We start from the raw sequence: 26,204 nt of genomic DNA on the forward strand, positions 1-26,204 counted from the left end.
GTAGGACATGATGAAAGGATGTTGTTTCTAGATGCACTATATAACGTCCTGGGTTGGCGTCTAGTAGCCTGCAGTACAAGCCCTCTCTAAAGGTGTCCGGTCTGGCAAGACACAATGCTTTTCTCTCTCTGTAAGCAATGTTTTTCGAGCATGAGGTTTTCTTGAGTGGAAGGCTATCGGCCAACCCCCCCCTCCCATTACTAAAGACTCTGGGCATCTGCAGTGAAAGAGCCCCGATCCCCCTCTCTTTCCTCTCCTCTTCCCCCCCTCCCCATCTCCTCTTGGTTACCTCTTTGCCATCAATGCATCAGCTCCTTGTGGATACACTCCGTCCTCGCTCTCTTTCCCCGTCTCCGTCGTTCCCCTGCTCTCTCGCTCCCTCCGTCTCTTACCTCCTTTCGGGGGCAGCACAAAGAAGCCATTTGCGTCGCTGCAGGTTGCTATGCTACACAGTCAGCACAACTTGAAATGTTTTGCTGCACTTTGAAGGTGGTTTTAAATGGGAAAACAGCTGCGGGTGTTAGAGAGAAAGAGAGAAAGAGAGTGGTATGTGTGAGCACATTTGTATATTTTAGTGTTTGTGTGTATGGGCTATGGCTAGATTGATTATACTGTTTCGATGGACCCAGCACAGTTTTCACCAGTCACTGTATTTGAGAAAATGGCAGTGTGTGTGTCTGCATCTGTGTCTGCGTGTGTGTGTGTGTGTGTGTGTGTGTGTGTGTGTGTGTGTGTGTGTGTGTGTGTGTGTGTGTGTGTGTGTGTGTGTGTGTGTGTGTGTGTGTGGTCTAATCAGCCGGTGTTTGTTGCTGTGGACTCCCTGCCCTCTGCTCATTAGACGACTTCTGGGCAAAGGCTGCTCTTTCACCGTCTCTTTGCTGGAAGCCATTACAATGGCTTCTTTCTCAGCTGCTTCTGCACCCAGCAAAAACCCTTTAACCATGATTCATGTCTCCACTAGTAACCAGACATGTCCCAGTTCAAAGGGGCGTAATCGTCCTGGTAATGGTGCAATATAGCTCTTCAACACGCAAGTTAAATTATATACAATTATGTTTTGATACTTTTACCCAAAACAGGCATTATACTTGATGAAGTAGTTTTCTCTCGAAAACTGGTAAGAAAATTGGACAGTGTCGCCCCTATTCACAGCAACAACAATCAAGGGTTATATCAGGATTTATTTTTCCAGCACAGACTGACTTGTTATCAAAGTTCCTAAAACATGAACAATATAATGACTGTATCTCGTCACAATATGGTCTGATCAGGAAGTCATGGCACACATCTCTTTGTGGCAGCAGTCCCTTGCTCACAGTTATATCCAGGGACTTAACAGTCAAGGCTTAAATGAAGTCATAGCAGAGGCCGTTAGGCCTGGATAGTGTGTGTTAGCACTCCAGTGAATCTGTGCCTGTATCGTACTACTATACTGTAAGTCCCTTGGGATGTTAATGGCCTTTGAGAAGGCTGGCCTCTTGGCTTCTCTGTATCCTCCATTCAGACAGAGGCCTTTCTCTTCTGCCATGCCTCTTTTTCTCTCTAATTAGTACAGTGGACATAAAGACAGCCATCCTTACTTCCTGTCGGTGGTGGATAGTGCTAAATCAGGATAATGCTAACGCTAGTCATTTTGTTTGGGGTGTTTTATGCCCGTCCTTGGTATCAACGGGCAGGTTTGCTTTGGCAGTGCCAGTCCTGAGTGGGCTCGGCCAGGTTCTGCCTGTACCCCTCCCCCCTCTTGCCCCATCCGTCTTGTCCCTCCTCCCGTCCCTGACTGGAATTCACTTGACCTTTTGTTCTATCTCACAGCCAACGGCGTGAGCCCCATCTTCATGCCTCTTGTAATGGTCCTATACCTCTTTCTCTGTTCTGTCCCGTCCAACACTTTCATAACCCATCTGCACAGCACCCCCCCCCCCCCCTTCTCTGCACCATCGCACCCCCCATCCCCACCGTATCTCTCGCACCTATCAAACTGTTTAAGGGGGTCCTCGCTAATGGCAATAGGCGCTGAGGAATTTTGTGAGTGTCAAAAACAGCATCTCTCCTCCTCCTGCTGCTGCTGATGATGATGATGGTTATGGTGATTGGCTTTTATTTGTGTCTGCTCGGGTTGTTTTACACACAGTACTCTTCCTCCTTCCTCGTTTTCTCCCTCCCACCCCTTCTCTCTCTCTCAGAGGACTTTTCTGACTTTGTTAAAGTGCTGAGGTGGCTTCTCTGTTCCTCTGAGGTTCTGTGACTAGGTCTGCCGTGCCCGTTGCCTGTCAATCATGCTGATCTGTAGGATTGACTGGTTGATCCCCCCTCTCTCATCCCTCTGCTCTTTGCCCTAGCTTCAGCCCAGTGTGATAGTCATTAAGTATTTTTGTTGCCCTCCCCTCCTCTCCCCTCACACACTCCCTCCCTCTCTCTTCTCTCCTCACACACTCCCCCCTCTCTCCTCTCCCCTCACACACTCCTTCCCTCTCTCCTCTCCCCTCACACACTCCCTCCCTCTCTCCTCTCCCCTAACACACCCTCCCTCGCTCCTCTCCCCTCACACACTCCCTCCCCCTCTCCTCTCCCCTAACACACTCCCTCCCTCTCTCCTCTCCCCTCACACTCTCCTTCCCTCTCTCCTCTCCCCTCACACACTCCCTCCCTCTCTCCTCTCCCCTCACACACACACTCCCTCCCTCTCTCCTCTCCCCTAACACAGTCCCTCCCTCTCTCCTCTGCCCTCACTCCCTCCCTCTTTCCTCACTGCAGGCCTGTTGTGATGTGATACATACTAAAGATCACCTTTGGCATTACAATACCTTGTGACCAATCAGGGCCCTGCATTGTTTGATACACTGCTGAGTGGTGGACCTGCTGTCCATGTGATAGTTTCCTAATGACTGACTTCCTGCTACTGGGAGGACTGCTTCTTTTCTGAGATACAATCCCTGGCTTTGTCTGGGACCCCACTGTTTGTATTTGAGATGTCACTCTGTTCTGTGTTACTCTGTTGCTCCGTTGAACAGCAGGACGGGAGAAACAGGAAGAGTGAGCTCTGGCTGCAGAAGCTAAATGAAAGAACGTCTAACAAACTTTTCAATGGCTATATTAAAAATAAGACATTTGTAAAGCTTCCTTCCTGTGCACTCGTAATCTCAAGCGTACAAAGGCCAACCCTCGCACATGCACATTCTCTCTCACTGAAGGGTAACAGCCTTTGACCCTTTAGGACAGGGGCCTGTTGCATTGTCCAGTGAGGGGATGGCTCAGGTCAGGGCAGGGTGCCTAGCTGAATGGGTAGGGCTATGCACCGCGTGCAGCCATTGTACAGGCCTCATTCCACCACAAACAAAGAGAACATAGCACTGCTAAAACAGCCGCAACTATCATTGTGTCCAGCCCAATTCACTGGCACAGAAAGCCTGTGCTGCTTCAATAGCCTGCCATGGCATTATGTTGAGGCCATGTACAGTAACAATGTCTACATCACTCTACTCTACATGCCAGACATCAGCTACAGGCTGTTTGTATAGGCTTCTACTGCTCTAACTTGGTGGCATTTCAGTTGACATTTCAGGTTAAAATCTAGTCTACGTCTTTATTCTCCCCTGTTTTATATTCTCTCTCTCTCTCGCTCTCTCGCTCTCTCTCTCTCTCCCTCTCTCTCTCTCTCTCTCTCTCTCTCTCTCTCTCTCTCTCTCTCTCTCTCTCTCTCTCTCTCTCACTCTCTCTCGCCAGTCTGTCTCCTAACAAAAGCAATAGCAGAGTCAGATTCCTTGTGTCCATTCCAACAAGTTTCTGTTCCCATGCTCTAGAGGGATGTAGGCTTGTGTTGCCTATATCTCAGGGGAGGCAGGAAGGAACCCACAGCCACATCCCTAGCAAGGATCCCTCAGAGCCCAGGGAGTTTTACAAGCCTCCTAATGAGAGCAGTAGCGGAATGGAGAGAGGAGAGAGGGGGGATGGAGAGAGGAGAGAGGGGGAATGGAGAGAGGAGAGAGGGGGAATAGTGAGAGGAGAGAGGGGGAATGGAGAGAGGAGAGGGGGAATGGAGAGAGGATAGAGGGGGATGGAGAGAGAGGAGAGAGGGGGAATGGAGAGAGAGGAGAGAGGGGGAATGGGGAGAGGAGAGAGGGAATGGGGAGAGGAGAGAGGGGGATTGGAGAGAGAGGAGAGAGGGGGAATGGAGAGAGAGGAGAGAGAGGGAATAGAGAGAGAGGAGAGAGGGGGAATGGGGGAGAGGAGAGAGGGGGAATGGAGAGAGAGGATAGAGGGGGAATGGAGAGAGGATAGAGGGGGAATGGGGAGAGGAGAGAGGGGGAATGGAGAGAGAGGTAGAGGGGGAATGGAGAGAGGATAGAGGGGGAATGGGGAGAGGAGAGAGGGGGAATGGAGAGAGAGGAGAGAGGGGGAATGGAGAGAGAGGAGAGAGGGGGAATGGAGAGAGGAGAGAGGGGGAATGGAGAGAGGAGAGAGGGGGAATGGAGAGAGGAGAGAAAGGGAATGGGAGAGAGGAGAGAGGGAGAAAAGAGTGGTTGCTGTTCTGCTGTGGTGCCACTCTGCCTCCAAAACGGATGAAGGTACAGAAAAGAGAGAGAGAGTGAAGAGTCAGATGTGTATATGGACAAGATTGAGTTCCAAGGGGAGAAATAGAGTGTCTGTTTGTGTGTGTGTTTGTGTGTGTGTGTGTGTGTGTGTGTGTGTGTGTGTGTGTGTGTGTGTGTGTGTGTGTGTGTGTGTGTGTGTGTGTGTGTGTGTGTGTGTGAGAGAGAGAGAGAAATCTCAGGAGCGGCAGAGAAAGTGAGAGCGAGAAAGCGCTTTGCTCTTTGTACCGGCGACCATTGTCATTTGGGATAGGGATGTAGTATGTGGAAAGGGACCTAGCTCCTCTGCCAACTACAGTTCATGTGTGTGTGTGTGCTTATCCCAATGCCCCTCCCTACCCCCTACCGCCTCTTAAACTGGGGGAGGGGGAGGGTCACAGATTAAGGACACTCTCCCATCTGCCCACAGCTGTTTATATCAACAGGTGTTTGCGCCAGCAGAGAGTGTGTGTGCTGTGAAGCTGTGATACTCCCTGATGGAATGGTTAACTGTACAGTATGTTAATGCCCATTTGTTAAACAGCTTCGTCTTCCAGGGTGTACAGAGGCTGCCAAGCGTTCACATTCTATTAGAATCATCTGGGTTGAATGAGGTAAAGGGACCTTACATAAAGTGTCTAGTGTACTGACTGGGACTAACTGTATGCGCGTCTGTGTGTCCGCAGGTTCCTCGTACTATGACAACGTGCGGCCGTTGGCCTATCCTGACTCAGACGCTGTGCTCATCTGCTTTGACATCAGTCGCCCAGAGACTCTGGACAGTGTTCTGAAGAAGGTCAGTATCTTCCTCCTCCTCTTCCTCCTTTCCCTCACCCTCCTCCTCCAACCCCCCCTTCCTCTTCCTCCTCCTCTTCCTCCTTTCCGTCACTCTCCTCCTCCAACCCCCCCTTCCTCTTCCTCCTCTTCCTCCTCTTCCTCCTCCTCACAACCAGGGTATGTAAACAACATGCCCTGCCATTAGAGAACGTTCTTTATTAACATTCTCATCCAAACTATTCTGCCTTCCCTTCTCATATAGAGTTCCCATGCTATCTATAGCCAGCACACATTCTTACCTGTCAACAATAGAATAATGTCACGATGGGGGTAAGAGCTACCTCCCTTTATCCCCATGAAACAAGCAGGGCTACTTGACCCCTTGACCCCTATTGGAATGAGAGGTCAGACTGGAGAATGAGAGGAGGCCTTAGAGCCCGGTTGGGGTGGGATTTGAAGTGGAGCTCCAGCAATGGCAGATTAGCTATGCAACAACCAATCAAAGAGCAGCTGTTTAAGGCGACGGAGTATTTATGTGAATCTGAGCATTTATGGGACTTTCATATTAAATGAGAAGCCAGGACAGATGCTGAGAGTTAACGTTTTTACGGTGGATTTGCGGTGTGAGATGTTGATACTTGGGGAGGGATCCAGCCAGAGTGTGGTAAGGTGTGGAGGTGGGGTGGTGACGTGGTCATGGGAATGTTTTATAGCTGTTCTCATGAGAGAGTTTGCGTGCGTCAGTAAATTTGTAACATTACACATATAAAGCAGTCGTGTGTGTGTGTGTGTGTGTGTGTGTGTGTGTGTGTGTGTGTGTGTGTGTGTGTGTGTGTGTGTGTGTGTGTGTGTGTGTGTGTGTGTGTGTGTGTGTGTGTGTGTGTGTGTGTGTGTGTGTGTGTAAAAGACCTTCAAAGGTCTCCTCCTGTGAGCTCAGGACCTTGTAAAAGACATTCCCACGGCGGCTCTGTTGACGTGTTTAGTGGTCTGAGGGGAGCTGGTAAAACACGCCCCCAGCCACAGGCTCTGTAGAGCTAACCCACACGGCACCTTGGATCTACCCACCCGTCTCAGTCTCAGAGTTCCGTGCCCCCGTCTGTCGACATGGCTTTTGGTTTTCCCATGAATCCCCTGGTAGGGGGTGGCCATGACCCCCTGACCCCTAGCTGTCGCCCCGGTAATCTTTAAAACCTGGGGGCGAATGGAAACTTGTTGCCCAATCACCGTCCCAAATTAGACTCTTGACCTCTGTGACCTTGCCTGTCACCAAGGTCATCAGATGACAGGAGCGGGAGGGGATTGAGAATGGGGGTGCAACGTGATTGGATGGTATAGAAGAGATGGGGTGGAGCATGGGGGGGGGGGGGTCAAAGGTTGTTTAACACTTGACGGATGGCCGCACACCCCTGCATTCTGCATGTGGCTCCTGGTTGAATTCAGACATGGTGGATGTTTTGGGGGTGGGGGGTGGGGGGGGGGGGGGGGTTATTTGGTATTTGTGTGGCAGAAGGGAGGCAGAATTAATTTTCCAGCTGAAGCCTGAACGATGACATTTAATATCACAGGGTGTTGTTTCAACTGGACTGCACAGGGTTTTCTGTTCTGTACTCTACCTAAAATAGCTCTATTGACTCAAGCCAGCGTGTAGAAAGAAATGCAATTAATCTCATGCCATTGTATTATATCACACAGAAATCTCTCTCCTCCATTTCTATTGGATTGGTAAGTCTTATCCCCAAACCACTCAATTGGCAAAGAGAATTTAGGGCACTGATTTAATGGGGAGCTCGTTGAAACAGTTTCCCTATTATTGTGAAATGATAGATTCCTCTGAGGTCTAATCATAGATCTGCGTATTCATCTAACTGCGTGAAGCTATATTGGGAGACTCACACAAATACACAGGGAACAGAACAGAAGTCTCACAGGGAGACCACGGAAGCAAAGTCATTCATTTACATTAGTTTAGACTAATGAGATAACCTAATGTCTATTACAGAGAGATTTAGGTGAGACAAAGAAACGGTTTATTCTCTTTGCTTAACAGGGGCCAGGGTCAACCCTCTTCCTCTATGAGCTAAGTGGCCTGGGTAGAGTCCTGGGGGTCGCAGGTCAGGGTAGTTTGGGCCAGAGAATGTAAAGGTTCTCTGTGTGGAGTCATTCCACTGTTTTCATAGGAATATCCTGCTGGTGAGGTGACCTGACTGATGAGCGCTGCTGGCTATTTACTGATGCTCTGTCTGTCTGTCTGTCTGTCTGTCTGTCTGTCTGTCTGTCTGTCTGTCTGTCTGTCTGTCTGTCTGTCTGCCTGTTTGTATGTCTGTCTGTCTACCTCTCTCTTTCCTTTTCTTTGTTAACGTCTGTCTGTCTGTCTGTCTGTCTGTCTGTCTGTCTGTCTGTCTGTCTGTCTGTCTGTCTGTCTGTCTGTCTGTCTGTCTGTCTGTCTGTCTGCCTCTCTCTTTCTGTTTCTTTGTTAACCTCTGTCTGTCTGTCTGTCTGTCTGTCTGTCTGTCTGTCTGTCTGTCTGTCTGTCTGTCTGTCTGTCTGTCTGTCTGTCTGTCTGTCTGTTGTCTACCTCTCTCTTTATGTGTCCTTGTTAACATGCTCCTGTCTGTGTACCCATTCCACAGTGGCAGGGGGAGACCCAGGAGTTCTGTCCCAATGCCAAGGTGGTTCTGGTGGGTTGTAAGCTGGACATGAGGACAGACGTGAGCACCCTGAGAGAGCTGTCCAAGCAACGCCTCATCCCCATCACACACGAACAGGTGAGCACAGGAAGAGCAGTGGGGAAAGGATGGAGGGATGAAGAAAATGAAAGAGTGAGAGAAAAACATAGCAGGAAGGAGACGGGTCTTTAAAAAAAGAGAAAGAGGAGCCAATCGAGTTATAATGAGACACGCACGGGAGAAGAGCGAGACAGAGCCGACCCATTGTCAAACTAGCTTTAACCCTTAACCCAGCGTTGATGTAGCCACCCACAGTTGCTATATCAACACGCACACATACATTATGTACATATTACCCTATACATAGAAACACACCAAGAAGACATTTTGCAGAGGTTGGCGTTCTGACTCTAATAGGCTGACAGCGATGTGGAGCTTGGTTATTGTAAAGGGGGTTTAGGGGGTGGCAGGGTGGGGGGTAGGTATGTATAGGATTTATGTCTCAGGAGTCGAGCCACATTTTACCCTGAGATGAAATATTCATGCAGTTTTGAAAAGGTGGAATATATAGAAAAACAAACTTTGATAAACAAGGCCTTTTATCGCACGCTACCACATCCTCTTAGCCAGGGGCATGGTAATGATGGAGGGAATGCTACCACTTCCTCTAATCCAGGGGCATGGTAATGATGGAGGGAACGCTACCACATCCTCTTAGCCAGGGGCATGGTCATGATGGAGGGAATGCTACCACTTCCTCTAATCCAGGGGCATGGTAATGATGGAGGGATCGCCACCACTTCCTCTAATCCAGGGGCATGGTAATTATGGAGGGAACGCTACCACTTCCTCTAATCCAGGGGCATGGTAATGATGGAGGGAACTCTACCACTTCCTCTAATCCAGGGGCATGGTAATGATGGAGGGAACGCTACCACTTCCTCTAATCCAGGGGCATGGTAATTATGGAGGGAACGCTACCACTTCCTCTAATCCAGGGGCATGGTAATGATGGAGGGATCGCCACCACTTCCTCTAATCCAGGGGCATGGTAATTATGGAGGGAACGCTACCACTTCCTCTAATCCAGGGGCATGGTAATGATGGAGGGAACTCTACCACTTCCTCTAATCCAGGGGCATGGTAATGATGGAGGGAACGCTACCACTTCCTCTAATCCAGGGGCATGGTAATGATGGAGGGAACTCTACCACTTCCTCTAATCCAGGGGCATGGTAATGATGGAGGGAACTCTACCACTTCCTCTTAGCCAGGGGCATGGTAATGATGGAGGGAACGCTACTACATCCTCTAATCCAGGGGCATGGTAATGATGGAGGGAACGCTACCACTTCCTCTAATCCAGGGGCATGGTAATGATGGAGGGAACGCTACCACATCCTCTTAGCCAGGGGCATGGTAATGATGGAGGGAACGCTACTACATCATCTTAGCCAGGGGCATGGTAATGATGGAGGGAACGCTACCACTTCCTCTAATCCAGGGGCATGGTAATGATGGAGGGAACGCTACCACATCCTCTTAGCCAGGGGCATGGTAATGATGGAGGGAACGCTACTACATCCTCTTAGCCAGGGGCATGGTAATGATGGAGGGAACGCTACTACATCCTCTTAGCCAGGGGCATGGTAATGATGGAGGGAACGCTACTACATCCTCTTAGCCAGGGGCATGGTAATGATGGAGGGAACGCTACTACATCCTCTTAGCCAGGGGCATGGTAATGATGGAGGGAACGCTACTACATCCTCTTAGCCAGGGGCATGGTAATGATGGAGGGAACGCTACTACATCCTCTTAGCCAGGGGCATGGTAATGATGGAGGGAACGCTACTACATCCTCTTAGCCAGGGGCATGGTAATGATGGAGGGAACGCTACTACATCCTCTTAGCCAGGGGCATGGTAATGATGGAGGGAACGCTACTACATCCTCTTAGCCAAGGGCATGGTAATGATGGAGGGAACGCTACTACATCCTCTTAGCCAGGGGCATGGTAATGATGGAGGGAACGCTACTACATCCTCTTAGCCAGGGGCATGGTAATGATGGAGGGAACGCTACTACATCCTCTTAGCCAGGGGCATGGTAATGATGGAGGGAAAAAGGGAGAAGGTGATAAACTGGTTAGTAAATCTGTGAAATAGTCAGCTTTTTACGTGTTTATTTTTTGATGCTCTCCCATGTCTGACATACACAGAGTGGAGGGGCTGTGGGGCTGTTTCACCCCCCATACACCCAGGGAACCGAGACCCTTTTCCATGACTGGCTGTGGACTGGCTCTGAACTGGCTGTGGGCTGGCTGTGGCTGGCTGTGATCTGGCTGTGGCTGGCTGTGGCTGGCTGTGATCTGGCTGTGGGCTGGCTGTGGGCTGGCTGTGGCTGACTGTGAACTGGCTGTGAACTGGCTGTGGGCTGGCTGTGGCTGGCTGTGGCTGGCTGTGAGCTGGCTGTGTGCTGGCTGTGGGCTGGCTGTGAGCTGGCTGTGAACTGGCTGTGAGCTGGCTGTGGGCTGGCTGCGGGCTGGCTGCGGGCTGGCTGCGGGCTGGCTGCGGGCTGGCTGTGGCTGGCTGTAGGCTGGCTGTGGCTGGCTGTGGGGGCAAAAACCAGATCCAGATCCCCCAAAAAAGCAACAGGAAAGAAACAAAGCATGTCAATATAATAGACAAACAAAAGATAGAGTGAAATACCATTAAGCTCATGGACAATGTTTCAGAGGCTCATGTTAGGGCTATTGTGTTTTTGTTCTACGTCATACTCTATTTCTGTCTGAGGCAGCAACTCTACTGTACTGTTCTGACCTGTCTATAATTGCCAGGGAATCTGTCACATACAGTACAAGCGCCAGGCAGGCTCCCAACAACCAACTTTTGCTGATCTAATCCAATATCCCCCAGCTTGTTATCCTGTTGTTGATCTCAAATTGAATTCCTGTAGCAGAGTTGAGGAGTCACAGGCGAGGTGACCAGAGGGTGAACCCTACACATTACACACTAATCTGGCCACGATCTGATAAAGCTTTGCTGCTTGTCAGGCCCATCTCTCCCTCTCCTTTCGTTTCTCTCAACGTTCCTCATCTCCCTCTCTCTCTCTCTCTCTCTCTCTCTCTCTCTCTCTCTCTCTCTCTCTCCCTTCCTTAATCTCTCTCCCTCCCTTAATCTCTCGCCTATCGCTCTGTCTCCCTCCCTCTCAATCTCGCTCTTTCTCACTCTCTCTCTCCCTTCCTTAATCTCCCTCCCTCTCAATCTCTCTCTCTCCTTCCTCACTACCTCCCTCCCTCCCTTCTCTAAATCGGTGCTTCCACGTAATAGAGACTTTTGCTGTGACTGTGTGACTGTGTAAGGAAGGAGCCTTGATAAGATCACACCAGGCCTGTGGTTCTGAAAGGCCCCATCTGTATGTGAGTGCGTATAATTCCCAGAGAGGGCCATTGCAGATGTATTGTACTGCCTTCTCAACTGGTACTGCATTAGTGCCGGGCTGTCCCCATACGACTCTGGGTGTGAAGACAAACCAAAGTAAAACAGGGAAACAGACTTAATCCGGACTAGGCATAATCTAATGCAGAATAAGGAGAGCTAGCCAGAAAGGAGAGGGCAAATACAGTACCATAGAATTCTAAACTGAAACTTAATCTGTTCAATGTATCCTTTCAGTCAGTGAGCTTTGCTAACACTGGACCTGGGGGGAAGCAGGCAGCACACAGTGCCAGGCAGGCTTTGGACAGAGAGTTAGTTTCTCCTCTCTAGTCTCCAATACATATACATGTACCAGACAGTGGGAGGAAAACTCTGGCCCAATGAGCTCTCTGTGGTGGGCTTTCTGCTCAGTTTAAACAGCAACACCAGAACTTGGCAGGAGAAAGAGGAGAGAGAGGCTGAGAGACAGAAAAATAGAGAGAGATCGAGCGAGAGACCGAGAGAGAGAGAGAGTCGAGAGAGCCATTGATAGAGAGAGAGCAAGAGAGAGACAGAGAGAAAGAGCGAGAGAGAGACAGAGCGAGACAGAGCGAGAGAGAGACAGAGCGATAGAGAGAGACCAAGAGAGAGACCAAGAGAGAGACAGTGAGAGAGAGAGACCGCGCGAGAGCCATAGAGAGAGAGCGAGAGAGAGACAGAGTGAGAGACAGAGACCGAGCGAGAGCCATAGAGAGAGAGCGAGAGAGAGACAGAGACAGAGAGATAGAGAGAGAGAGACAGAGCGAGAGAGACAGAGCGAGAGAGACAGAGCGAGAGAGACAGAGCGAGAGAGACAGAGCGAGAGAGAGACAGAGCGAGAGAGAGACAGAGCGATAGAGAGAGAGAGAGCGAAAGAGAGAGAGAGAGTCCGAGAGACAGAGAGAGAGTCATGGATTATTCATTAGATGTAGAGCGGGTTCAACTGTCTGCACTGTAGACATTATGTTTAGACCAGCAGCATCTCTGTATTTTGTATTTTTTTGTATTTATTATGGATCCCCATTAGCGGTGGCCAAGGCTACTCTTCCTGGGGTCTAGCAAAATTAAGGCAGTTTATACAATTTTAAAAACATTACAATACATTCACAGATTTCACAACACGCTGTGTGCCCTCAGGCCCCTACTCCACCACTACCACATATCTACAGTACCAAATCCATCTGTGGCTCCTGCTTGTATCTCACTACAGTAATGTGAGATCATTGGTGCTAGGTTATGGCACATTAACTGTCATGGTACCTCAAGAAGAACAGTAGATACATATACACTACCGTTCAAAAGTTTGGGGTCACTTAGAAATGTCCTTGTTTTTGAAAGAAAAGCACATTGTTTGTCCATTAAAATAACATCAAATTGATCAGAAATACAGTGTAGACATTGTTAATGTTGTACATGACTATTGCAGTTGGAAACAGCAGATTTTTTTTTATAGAATATCTACATAGGCATACAGAGGCCCATTATCATCAACCATCACTCCTGTGTTCCAATGACACGTTGTGTTAGCTAATACAAGTTTATCGTTTTAAAAGGCTAACTGATCATTAGAAAATTGAGCAAGAGGACAAATACATTAGAAGACCAGCATCCCAGAGTTGCTTCTTCACTGTTGACGTTGAGACTGGTGTTTTGCGGGTACTATTTAATACAGCTGCCAGTTGAGGACTTGTGAGGCGTCTGTTTCTCAAACTAGACACGCTAATGTACTTATCTTCTTGCTCAGTTGTGCACCGGGGCCTCCCACTCCTCTTTCTATTCTGGTTAGGGCCAGTTTGCACTGTTCTGTGAAGGGAGTAGTACGCAGCATTGTACGAGATCTTCAGTTTCTTGGCAATTTCTCGCATGGAATAGCCTTCATTTCTCAGAACAAGAGTAGACTGACAAGTTTCAGAAGAAAGTTCTTTGTTTCTGGCCATTTTGAGCCTGTAATCGAATCCACAAATGCTGACGCTCCAGATACTCAACTAGTCTAAAGAAGTCCAGTTTTATTGCTTCTTTAATCAGAACAACAGTTTTCAGCTGTGCTAACATAATTGCAAAAGGGTTTTCTAATGATCAATTAGCCTTTTAAAATGATAAACTTGGATTAGCTAACACAACTTGCCATTGGAACACAGGAGTGATGGTTGCTGATAATGGGCCTCTGTACGCCTATGTAGATATTCCATCAAAAATCCAGCTACAATAGTCATTTACAACATTAACAATGTCTACACTGTATTTCTGATACATTTGATGTTATTTTAATGGACCAAAAAATTTGCTTTTCTTTCAAAAACAAGGACATTTCTAAGTGACCCCAAACTTTTGAATGGTAGTGTATATGTACCAGACAATGGGAGGAAAACTGACCCACTGAGCTCTCTGTGGTGGGCTTTCTGCTCAGTTTAAACAGCAACACCAGAACTTGGTAGGAGAAAGAGGAGAGAGAGGGTGAGAGACAGAAAAAGAGAGAGACTGAGAGCGAGAGACAGAGAGAGAGAGACCGAGAGAGAGAGAGACCGAGAGAGAGAGACCGAGAGAGAGATAAAGAGAGAGAGAGAGCAAGAGAGAGAGAGAGACCGAGCGAGATACAGAGCAAGAGAGACCAAGCAGGAGATCGAGAGAGACAGAGAGAGAGAGAGAGAGAGAGACAGAGAGAGAGACACAGAGAGCAAGAGAGAGAGACCGAGAGAGAGATAAAGAGAGAGAGAGAGCGAGAGAGAGAGAGAGACCGAGCGAGATACAGAGCGAGAGAGACTGAGCAGGAGATCGAGAGAGACAGAGAGAGAGAGAGAGACAGAGAGAGAGACACAGAGAGCAAGAGAGAGAGACCGAGAGAGAGATAAAGAGAGAGAGAGAGACCGAGCAAGATACAGAGCGAGAGAGAGCGAGCAGGAGATCGAGAGAGACAGAGAGAGAGAGAGGGACAGAGAGAGAGACACAGAGAGAGTCATGGATTATTCATTAGCTGTAGTGCAGGTTCAACTGCATCTGCATCTGCGCTGTAGACATGATGTTTAGACCAGCAGCATCTCTGTGGCTCCTGTTTGTATCTCACTACAGTAATGTGAGATCATTGGTGCTAGGTTATGGCACATTAACTGTCATGGTACCTCAAGAAGAACAGTAGATACTATTCACAACAGCAGGATGTTGTTGATGATGATGTTGTTGATGTTGTTGATAATGATGTTCTTGATGTTGTTGTTGTTGTTGCTGTTGATGTTCTTGATGATGATGATGTTCTTGATGTTCTTGATGATGATGTTCTTGATGTTGTTGTTGTTGTTGCTGTTGATGTTCTTGATGATGATGTTCTTGATGTTGTTGTTGTTGTTGTTGATGTTCTTGATGATGATGATGTTCTTGATGTTCTTGATGATGATGTTCTTGATGTTGTTGTTGTTGTTGTTGATGTTCTTGATGTTGTTGTTGTTGTTGATGTTCTTGATGTTGTTGTTGTTGATGATGATGTTCTTGATGTTGTCGATGATGATGTTCTTGACATTGTTGATGATGATGTTCTTGATGTTGTTGAAGATGATGATGGTCTCTAACCCCCCCTCCCTCCTCTCCTCCCTCCCCTCAGGGTAGTGGGTTGGCCCGTCAGATAGGTGCGGTAGCCTACGTGGAGTGCACCTCCAAGGTGTCGGAGAACAGCGTGCGGGACGTGTTCCACATCACCACGCTGGCGTCTGTGCGGCGGCCACACAAGCCTCAGCTGAAACGCAGCAGCTCCCGCCGGGGCCTCAAACGGGTGTCCCAGCTGCCCCTGCCCCCCCTGCCCGGTCGGACTGATACCCTGGATCCTGCCCCTGTCATGCAGAAGGACCGGGCCAAGAGCTGTGTGCTCATGTAGAGACCCACCGAGACAAATATATATATATATAGTACAGTATGATACACAGAAATATATGACAGAAAGAGGAACTCTATTTATTGGTTTTGTTTTGTTCAATTGTATTTTATTTTTTAAAGAAATCCTCTATTATTCTCATTTTGCACTGCTGAGGAACAAGGACAAAAAATGAAAAAATATGCTTTTGTGTGTGTTTGCGAATCTTTTTGGAGCTGTTTACGTTTATACATTTTTTTTGGACTGATGGACGGTGAAGTGGACTGATTCTCTCGAGACGAAGTCTCAGGGTGGAGAGAAGAGAGGAGGGAAATAGGAAGTGCTGCATGGTCCTGGGGTAGGGTTTGTGGAGTGCACTGACTGGAGGATCAATCCTTAACACAAGGACGGCACAACAGCCATCTTTACTGGATGGCTGGAGGAGAAGACTTTCCTTCTGTGGAGAAGGTAGTGGAGGAGTTGGATCAGGAAGATGGAACAAGAAACTTCTCAGTGGACAATGGACATGGTTGCTGTTGCTATGCTATATTGTGTTGATACTTCCTGTTGCCATATATGAGAATAGAAACGTGTAAAAAAATTACAAATGCTGAAAAGGGACGCTTATTGAGTGGGTAAATGATGGGAGTAGGTCAGACAGACAGAAATACAGTAGTCAGTTTGACATTGCTTTTGTAACCAGACAGCGTTAACAACATGAAGAATGTGTGGAGTTTTCCTCAGATCATTCGAACCACAAGTGCTTTCTAGAAAAAAGTCACTTTACATATCTGTTTTCATAATAATTTAACACTGTTCAATGCGTCAACTCAGATCATGTCAACTTGATTCACTGAAGCTATTGCTGTTGTCGTTATGTTAAGATGTTACTTTGTGGGAAATATAGCGGTAAAATGTTAAAGCTATTTTACTGTATTTTCACATTCTCTAAAAGTCTAAAATAAAGCAACAGTTTGACTGTAGGGAGAAGAGACTTCCTCTCTGACCCATGTCTCTTCATTGTGTTTGAGAAGACATCACTGCTGTCAGTCACTAACATTACATACAGTGTTGCTTGAAAGTATGTGAACCCCTTGTGCAATTACAGATTTTTGACGTTTTTACCATGAAATCTTCATTTAATCAGAATCAGTCTTTTTGATCGGACATATGTTGGTGTAGAGAAAATCATGCGTGTAGTAGAAGAACAAAATGATAAAGGAATTACTGCAGGTGCAAAAATAAGTGAACCCCAAGTTGCATTGGTTAAATCAAGCCGGTAAGTAGAATCTGGTGGGTAAACAATTGGGTACCAAATGAACCAATCAAAAGGAGAGATTGTTAGGAAAGAGTTTGGGCGAGATTCTGATAAATAGAGATAAGAAACCTGGTCAGTTTGGTGTTTACCCATCCAGGTGAATGCAAAGCACACCATGCCGAGAGGAAAGGAGATCTCAGAGGGCATCAGGACGAGGGTACTGAGAGCACATCAGTCTGGGGAAGGTTATAAAATCCTCTCAAAAAGATTTGAGCTCCATCAGTCCACTGTTCTGCAAATCATTTACAAATGAAAAGCATTTAACATGACAGCAACTCGGCCTAGAAGTGGACGCCCTTCCAAAATATCCCCAAGAGCCCCAAACATAACTTCTAGAGATTTGCAGACCTCCCTTGCTGCATCTCAGGTAACTTGCTTCAACAATAAGAACACTGAATCAAAATGCTATTGATGGGTGGGTTGCTCAGAAGAAGCCTCTGCTGTCAAAAAAGCCCCAAACTGCCTGTCTTAACTATGCCAGAGACCACCTGGACAAACCTGAAGGTTTCTGGAAGTCCATTCTCTGGACCCATCAGTCCAAAATTGACCTTTTTGGTCACAATCGACACCGCTAGGTTTGGCGAAAACCCAACACTGCCTACCTACCAAAATAACCTTATCCCAACAGTCAAGGATGGTGGTGGGAATGTCAAGATCTGGGGCTGCTTTTCCTACTCTGGTCCTGGACGACTCCACATCATTAAGGGAACCATGAATTCTGAGGTTATACCAGGAGATTCTTGAACAGAACGTCAGGCCATCAGTCAAGGAGCTAAAGCTGGGCCAAAAATGGGTCATCCAACAAGACAACAACCCAAAGCATTCAAGCAAATCTTCCAAAGAATGGCTCAGCAGAAAAAGATTTGTGTTTTGGATTGGCCAAGTGAAAGTCCTGACCTAAATCCAATTGAGATGCTGTGGCAATACCTGAAGTGGGCAGTTCATGCCAGACACCCCTAAAACCTTACTCAATTGGCTGAGTTCTGTAAGGAGGAGTGGACAAAAATCCCTCAAAACAGATGTCAGGGACTGATTACTGGCTATAGGAGATGTTTACTCCAAGTTATCGCTGCTAGTGGAGGTGCCACAAGCTATTGACTGAAGGGGTTCAGATATTTTTGGACACATCAAATCTGAGTTTCTGTTAAATAAACCACTTTTGTTAAATAAACAATGAAAATATTTTGGTTTGTTTGTTTCTGTCATTTACTTGGAATGCCTTAATTACAAATTGGGGTTTAGATAAAGATTTTCTGTATATTTTATACCAAAATAATGACCGGCACTGTAGGGTTCGCATACTTTCAAGCAGCACTGTAACTAGTCTGTCCCACTGGGCACAGACGTCAATTCAACATCTATTCCACATTGGTTCAATGTAATTTCGTTGAAATGTTGTGGAAACAACGTTGATTCAACCAGTGTGTGCCCAGTGGGGTGTGACCATCTTCTTGTTATTACTCAGCCCAAACAGATGAACGTTAGCTGGGGATCCAGCCTGATCTATCTCCCCTATACAACTCCATTAATTATTCACGCTGTTAAAATTAAGTGCTTTGTAACATCAACTAGTAGCAACTGAGCTGCCACCAACGAGAAGGAGACCAAACATTAACTTTGCTGGAGTTTTGAAACACATCATCCTGAGATGTTTTGAAACATTACATGGTATGTTGTAACACCCCTTTTTTTGTATTTTACCCCCTTTTTTGTGATATCCAATTACAATCTTGTCTCATCATTGCATCTCCCCAACAGGCCCAGGAGAGGCGAAGGTCGAGTCATGTACCATCTTACTGCCCCAGAAGCCAGGTGTTGAATTCCCACTTCCACCTGTCCCACTTTCACTCCTCTGTCTCCTGTTTTTATTATGTCTAAATAAAGCATTGAAAAAATTAAGGTGGAATTCCAGAAAAGATATTCTCTACAGGCCCTTATCATCAATCAATATTTAGGCTATAATGCATTTGCATTTCTTAACCATTTGACTGAGAGACAGTCCGAGAAACAGTCCAAGAGACAATCTGAAAAACAAATATTTGTTGTGTGTTTTGATGCTGCCTTTTTTACATGCACTGAAACCCCAGAAAGTGTTTTCACAACACTCTCTTAAAAACATCAATATTCAGATCGATTCGGGTGTTTCAGAGTACTTCAATTCTGTTTTAAAACACTTTCTGTGTATCAGAACACTTACATTGGGTTTACATTTAAACACCATCCAAACACTAGATCTAAGCTCAGGTGTACTACATTTTATGGTTTCATTACGCAATCATGGTGTTTTGAGTCTTTCTATTTTTACAGTGCACAATAAGCCATGTATCAAACCTCACCAGGTGTTAATCATAAGAGAGTCCAGGCAGATCCCTCTGGTTACTTGTTAGCGCTATGCCTATAAGCATCTATTGGACGTCGTCAAGGTTACCACCACCATCATTGCACTATTTCCTCATCAAAAAGTCAAACAGTCATGCTGCCTTCGAGGTGAGTCAGACTGACAAGGCAACACACAGCTCACTGAATTAACTAAAGCAAAACAAGTGCATCATCAACACAACGAAGAAGACAACACATTGTTTTGTTCATATTTAAATGAGTCACCACATGCTGCTTCTTAACCCAAAGTGACAGCTGACATCACGTGCATGTTGTACTAGTCTCAGAGGAAAACATTTTGTCATCAGTTTGACCCTTCACGTCTGTGGTTGGCTAAGTCATGTTTCCCTGCATGCACCTGTAAACCAAGCTGTAGGCCAGGGCAGCCATGGCCTCCCGGTCTGTCCGCTGGTCTGTGTGACATTCCAAACATGAGGGGCTGTTGGGGAGCAGGCAGACTGTTGACCAGACAGTGTGTGGCTGGAGATCAGAGTGGACACTCAGTCTCTGTCACCACATTGTGGCCCTCTCCTGGCCTGACTTAATACATTTCCTCTACGTGTGTCTGTCACCGCTGCTGTCACACACTGTAAAAAAAAAACGAAAACAAAAGCTGATTCAACTTACAATTGTAATGCGTCCAGCTGCAAGAGGATTGTGAGTTTGCTCCTCTCACCCCGGGACTTCCACAAGAATCTTGTTGAGCAAACTCACATCAAAAATGTTGTGTGGGAATTTTTATTGAGCAAACTCACAATGCTATTGCAGCTGGTTGCGTTACAATTGTACATCGAATCAACATATTTTACTATTATTTCCAAGCCCCAGACTACCAGGCAACCTCCAAAGCTCCCAATTACACCCAGTCCACATCTAAGAGAGTGATAGTGTGCAAGGAAGAGGGCAAAGAATCGCAAAATAGCAAATTAGGTGGAGTATATTTATGGAGGACAAAAGAGGGTAGGTAAGACTAGGCATGGGCAATTATTTTCCATGGAGGGCCACATTAGAATATATTTTTGCCATCGCGGGCCAGAATCATATTACAGGATTATACATCATCTGTATGACTGTATTGACAGATATATCTACTGTAAATCACGTCCAGATATGCTACTTATTTTACTTTTTTAACATGCACAGAAATAAACCACATCCATGTTCTCCTTTTGGTAGGCATTTTCTTTATTAAACAGGCAATGAACTACACGGAGGGAAAAGTACACTGTGCATTCAGCACCACGGACAGAATGTGTATGCACAAAAACACAAGAAAGAGAGCTCAAGATTACGTTTAAACTACTCAATCAGTGTGAGGAGTGAAGTCTCTGATGGGCATTGACTAGAGCAGTGTAGTCAGGTGTAGTTTCTGTCGCTATGCGCAGGATCGCTGAGAGGTGAGTCAGTAAGAGATTATCTGTGCCTTGACTTGTTATATTTCATCACTGAAAAATGTCTGTACACATACATAGGTTAACCCAAACACTACAAACATCTTCTGAGCATGACTCCTAATCTTTGGAACGTTTTGTTCATCGAGAGATGCATAGAACCTCGTCAGTGACATTGTTTTGAATAGTTCTCCAATCACTGCATCAGACTGAAGATCGATAAGCTCAAGTTGCAGGTCTGTCTGTCTGTCTGTCTGTCTGTCTGTCTGTCTGTCTGTCTGTCTGTCTGTCTGTCTGTCTGTCTGTCTGTCTGTCTGTCTGTCTGTCATTCATCCATGCACAATCTAGGTATTTAAAGTAAAACTTTGCTCTGGGTTTCTCTGTATTTCCATACACTCACAGGCATTTCCCAGGCTTGTGATGTGAAGGAGAGGTTTATTACAGCCGAATGTTTGGCATCTATTTCAGCAATCTGATCAGTCATTTGGCCTTTACAGAGGAGAAGCCAGGGGGATTAGAAGTACCTTTGTTAGTTCTCCCTGTCCACTCTGCCTTTGCATACTTCACTTACTCCCCTCCCATGCTGTTAATAACAACCACTGTGAGACATGCATGGGGTCCAGTGTTATCTGAATTGCCATCTGACATTATTCATACAGACAACTCACTGTCTGGTGGTCTGGATTGTATACATTTATGCCCAATTACTATCGGATGGTATCCATCCAGGAGGTCTTGTCATGCACTGCAGGGCCAAAAGTATGTGGACACAAGCTCATCGAACATCTCATTCCGAAATCATGGACGTTAATATGGGGTTGGTCCCCCCTTTGCTGCTATAACAGCATCCACTCTTCTAGATGTTGGATCATTGCTTCCATTCAGCCACAAGGGCATTAGTAAGGTCAGGCACTGATGTTGGATGATAAGGCCTGGCTCGCAGTCCGCATTCCAATTCATCCCAAAGGTGTTCGATGGGGTCGAAGTCAGGGCTCTGTACAGGCCAGTCAAGTTCTTCCACACCGATCTCGACAAACCATTTCTGTATTGACCTCGCTTTGTGCACGGGGGCATTGTCATGCTGAAACAGGAAAGGGACTTCCCTAAACTGTTGCTTCAAAGTTGGAAGCACAGAATCATCTAGAATGTCATTGTATGCTATAGCGGTATGATTTCCCTTCACTGGAAGTAAGGGGCCTAGCCCGAACCATGAAAACAGTCCGAGACCATTATTCCTCCTCCACCAATCTTTATAGTTGGCACTATGCATTCGGGCAGGTAGCATTCTCGCGGCATCTGCCAAACCCAGATTTGTCCGTCGGACTGCCAGATGGTGAAGCATGATTCATCACTCCAGAGAAAGCATTTCCACTGCTCCAGAGTCCAATGGAGGCAAGCTTTACACCACTCCAGCAGACGCTTGGCATTGCTCATGGTGATCTTAGGCTTGTGTGCGGCTGCTCGGCCATGGAAACCCATTTCATGAAGCTCCCGATGAGCAGTTCTTGTGCTGACGTTGCTTCCAGAGGTGTTTGGAACTCGGTCCTAAGATGCTGCCACGTTGAAAGTCACTAAGCTCTTCAGTATTTTTTTAATACATTTTTTTTAACCTTTAGCAAGTCAGCGGCAGGTAGTCCAGTGGTTAGAGCATTCGGCCAGTAACCGAAAGGTTGCTGGATCGAATTCCAGAGCTGACAAGTTAAAAATCTGCATTCTGCCCCTGAGCAAGGCAGTTAACCCACTGTTCCCCGGGCACTGACGATGTGGATGTCGATTAAGGCAGCCCTCTGCACCTCTCTGATTCAGAGGGGTTGAGTTAAATGCAGAAGACATGTTTCAGTTGAATACATTCAGTTGGACAACTGACTAGGTATCCCCCTTTCCCAGTTAAGAACAAATTCTTATTTACAATGACGGCCTACCCCAGCCAAACCTGGGCGACGCTGGGCCAATTGTGCGCCGCCCTGTGGGACTCCCAATCACGGCCGGTTGTGAAACAGCCTGTAATCGAACCCTGGTGTCTGTAGTGACGCCTCAAGCACTGAGATGCAGTGCCTTAGACCGCTGCGCCTCTCAGAAGCCCGAGTAAGGCCATTCTACTGCCAATGTTTGTCTATGGAGATTGCATGGCTGTGCGCTTGATTTTATACACCTGTCAGCAACGGGTGTGGCTGAAATAGCCGAATCCACTAATGTGAAGGGGTGTCCCCATACTTTTGGCCATGTAGTGTATCTGACTGGCCATTCATACTGACAACGTACTGTCTACATCCATGCCCAATTTGCCTGTGAGTATTATCAGTAAGCTACAGTACACTGGCCAGTGTCCTGAGGGAAACCTGGACTCCTAGAAAGGAGTCAAGAGAGGTAAACACACAACGCATGAGTGCACAGGGTTTGTACATGCACACACACATACAGATGTAGGATCTTAATTTGATCACCCTGTTGCAGAAGAACGTTCCTACTATGCAGGACTTTTAAAACTTGTAGTGTATTTGATGTTTACAAAAGGTTCTGAAGTTAGATTTTCCTTTACGACAAACATATTAACCCCTACAAAATTGTCCATTAAATATAATCCACATAATAATTCACATTTCCTGTCACTGCTGTAGCTAACTGGCTCAAGTTAAGATCCTACATCTGTACCCTGCACTTGGACAAATAAGTAGTGCTACACAGCCACATGCCAGCCAGTATATGCCAGCCAATATATGCCAGCCAGTATATGCCAGCCAATATATGCCAGCCAATATATGCCAGCCAGTATATGCCAGCCAATATATGCCAGCCAGTATATGCCAGCCAGTATATGCCAGCCAATAAATGCCAGCCAGTATACGCCAGCCAATATATGCCAGCCAATATATGCCAGCCAGTATATGCCAGCCAGTATATGCCAGCCAGTATATGCCAGCCAGTATACGCCAGCCAATATATGCCAGCCAATATATGCCAGCCAATATACGCCAGCCAGTATACGCCAGCCAATATATGCCAGCCAGTATGTGCCAGCCAATATATGCCAGACAATATATGCCAGCCAGTATATGCCAGCCAATATATGCCAGCCAGTATATGCCAGCCAATATATGCCAGCCAGTATATGCCAGCCAGTATATGCCAGCCAGTATATGCCAGCCAGTATATGCCAGCCAATATATGCCAGCCAATATATGCCAGCCAGTATATGCCAGCCAGTATATACCAGCCAGTATATGCCAGCCAGTATATGCCAGCCCGTATATGCCAGCCAATATATGCCAGCCAATATATGCCAGCCAGTATATGCCAGCCAGTATATGCCAGCCAATATATGCCAGCCAGTATATGCCAGCCAGTATATGCCAGCCAGTATATGCCAGCCAATATATGCCAGCCAGTATATGCCAGCCAGTATATGCCAGCCAGTATATGCCAGCCAGTATATGCCAGCCAATATGTGCCAGCCAGTATATGCCAGCCAATATATGCCAGCCAGTATATGCCAGCCAGTATATGCCAGCCAGTATATGCCAGCCAATATATGCCAGCCAGTATATGCCAGCCAGTATATGCCAGCCAGTATATGCCAGCCAATATATGCCAGCCAATATATGCCAGCCAGTATATACCAGCCAGTATATGCCAGCCAGTATATGCCAGCCAGTATATGCCAGCCAGTATATGCCAGCCAATATATGCCAGCCAGTATGTGCCAGCCAATATATGCCAGACAATATATGCCAGCCAGTATATGCCAGCCAATATATGCCAGCCAGTATATGCCAGCCAATATATGCCAGCCAGTATATGCCAGCCAATATATGCCAGCCAGTATATGCCAGCCAATATATGCCAGCCAGTATATGCCAGCCAGTATATGCCAGCCAGTATATGCCAGCCAATATATGCCAGCCAATATATGCCAGCCAGTATATGCCAGCCAGTATATGCCAGCCAGTATATACCAGCCAGTATATGCCAGCCAGTATATGCCAGCCAGTATATGCCAGCCAATATATGCCAGCCAGTATATGCCAGCCAGTATATGCCAGCCAATATATGCCAGCCAGTATATGCCAGCCAGTATATGCCAGCCAATATATGCCAGCCAGTATATGCCAGCCAGTATATGCCAGCCAATATATGCCAGCCAATATATGCCAGCCAGTATATGCCAGCCAGTATATGCCAGCCAGTATATGCCAGCCAATATATGCCAGCCAATATATGCCAGCCAGTATATGCCAGCCAATATATGCCAGCCAGTATATGCCAGCCAGTATATGCCAGCCAGTATATGCCAGCCAGTATATGCCAGCCAAACTGCACGTATTGAGATGAAAAGCCTCCACCAGAATATTATTCTAGAGAACTTTCCCTTGTTGCCTCTTACATGTTCCAGCCGAACTAGATTGTTTCCTAACAGATGAACACAACAAAGTGGAGGCAGACCTGAGCTGGTCCCTGAGGTGGTTTAGTAATGAAAACACAGACTGTGGGGATGAATTAGCCCACGCTTTAGTGCCTAGCTCTTCTTTCCATCACTGAATACATTCCTGCTAATTAAAACGAGGCTTGTATATATGTATGTGTGTATGTGTGTGTGTCTGAATTAATCAGGAGATCCATCCCTGTCAACCCTATCATCACCCCAGAAAGATCTCCCTCTAATCACTTTTATCATTAAACGGAGATTGACCGATACAAGTATTGATATTCTGCCTGCATATTCATTATTCTTCAAGTTGTTTTCCGGGGATACATAGACAGACACACACACACACGCACACACACACACACGTGCGCACACACACACGCGCACACGCGCGCGCGCACACACACACACACACACACACACACACACACACACACACACACACACACACACACACCACACACACACACACAGTCCCACCTGTCTGTGATTGAGATGTGAAGATGGGGGGGGTTCTCCTCTGAAGTGGTTGGGGGGGGGTGGTTAGGGGGAATGTTGTGAGAATATTCAATATCTAATCTGTCATAGTGTCACACGCCAGGGAGCCATTCACTCAAGCTTATAATGAAAGACAGGTTTCTATTTCATCATTAAGGTATGCAACAAATCAGTGTTTGGGCTTGTTTTAATTGTCTGAGACATCATTGAGGGGAAACAGATCTATTGGATTAACAGCCATCTGGATGGAGAAAGAATACCTGAACATCCATAACAGCAGATAAAGAACAGACATTTACTGTGCACAACCGAAAACATAACTGATGCCTCATCATGCCCTCTTAAGGGTGTTAGCCTGCGTCCCAAATGGCACCCTACTTCGTTTATAGTGCACCATAGGGCCCATATGGGCTCTGGTCAAAAGTAGTGCACTATGTAGGGAATAGGCTTCCATTTAGGAAGCATCCTTATTTAGTACCTTTGGGCCTTTTAGGTTTCTCCATAGTTACACACTTCAGCATACACCCTGGACCTCTATGGAGAGAGAAAGTGTCGCCCAGGTGTCTGACAGTGTTGTGGGGACTAATTATGGCGCAATTAAAACCATGTCTGCTCTTGTGTGATGTTAATATGCAGGACAGGTTTGTCTGCCTAATCTGCTGAAAGTAGGATGCTCTGCTCTTCCTCACTGGGAGGGGAAGATGGTTAGTGTACTGCCTTGTATTTCACCCTACCCAGATCCATGGTAAAAGCTTCTTACTGCTCCTGACATGCAACCAATTGAATGAGTACAGTGGACAACCAATCACACGCAGACATACGCAGGCTGAAGCACACCTAGTGTGATTACATGAGGTTGGAGAATGAATCTCAGGGCATAGTGAGCTC

General features: G+C 46.7%; 1 protein-coding gene across 1 annotated transcript in view; it reads left to right on the plus strand.

Moving 5' to 3' along the window:
* LOC106600994 (rho-related GTP-binding protein RhoN-like) overlaps positions 1–16,313 on the plus strand; it is a 33,082-nt gene extending 16,769 nt beyond the window's left edge. The window contains exons 3-5 of the mRNA XM_014192826.3: positions 5,255–5,364; positions 7,976–8,110; positions 15,062–16,313. Coding sequence (XP_014048301.1) covers positions 5,255–5,364; positions 7,976–8,110; positions 15,062–15,331 — 515 coding nt within the window. The 3' untranslated portion in view covers positions 15,332–16,313. The remainder of the gene's footprint in view (positions 1–5,254; positions 5,365–7,975; positions 8,111–15,061) is intronic.
* Positions 16,314–26,204: the final 9,891 nt, after the last annotated feature.

Source organism: Salmo salar, chromosome 03, assembly GCF_965601325.2.
Source record: "Salmo salar chromosome 03, fSalSal1, whole genome shotgun sequence".
Taxonomy (NCBI): Eukaryota; Metazoa; Chordata; class Actinopteri; order Salmoniformes; family Salmonidae; genus Salmo; species Salmo salar.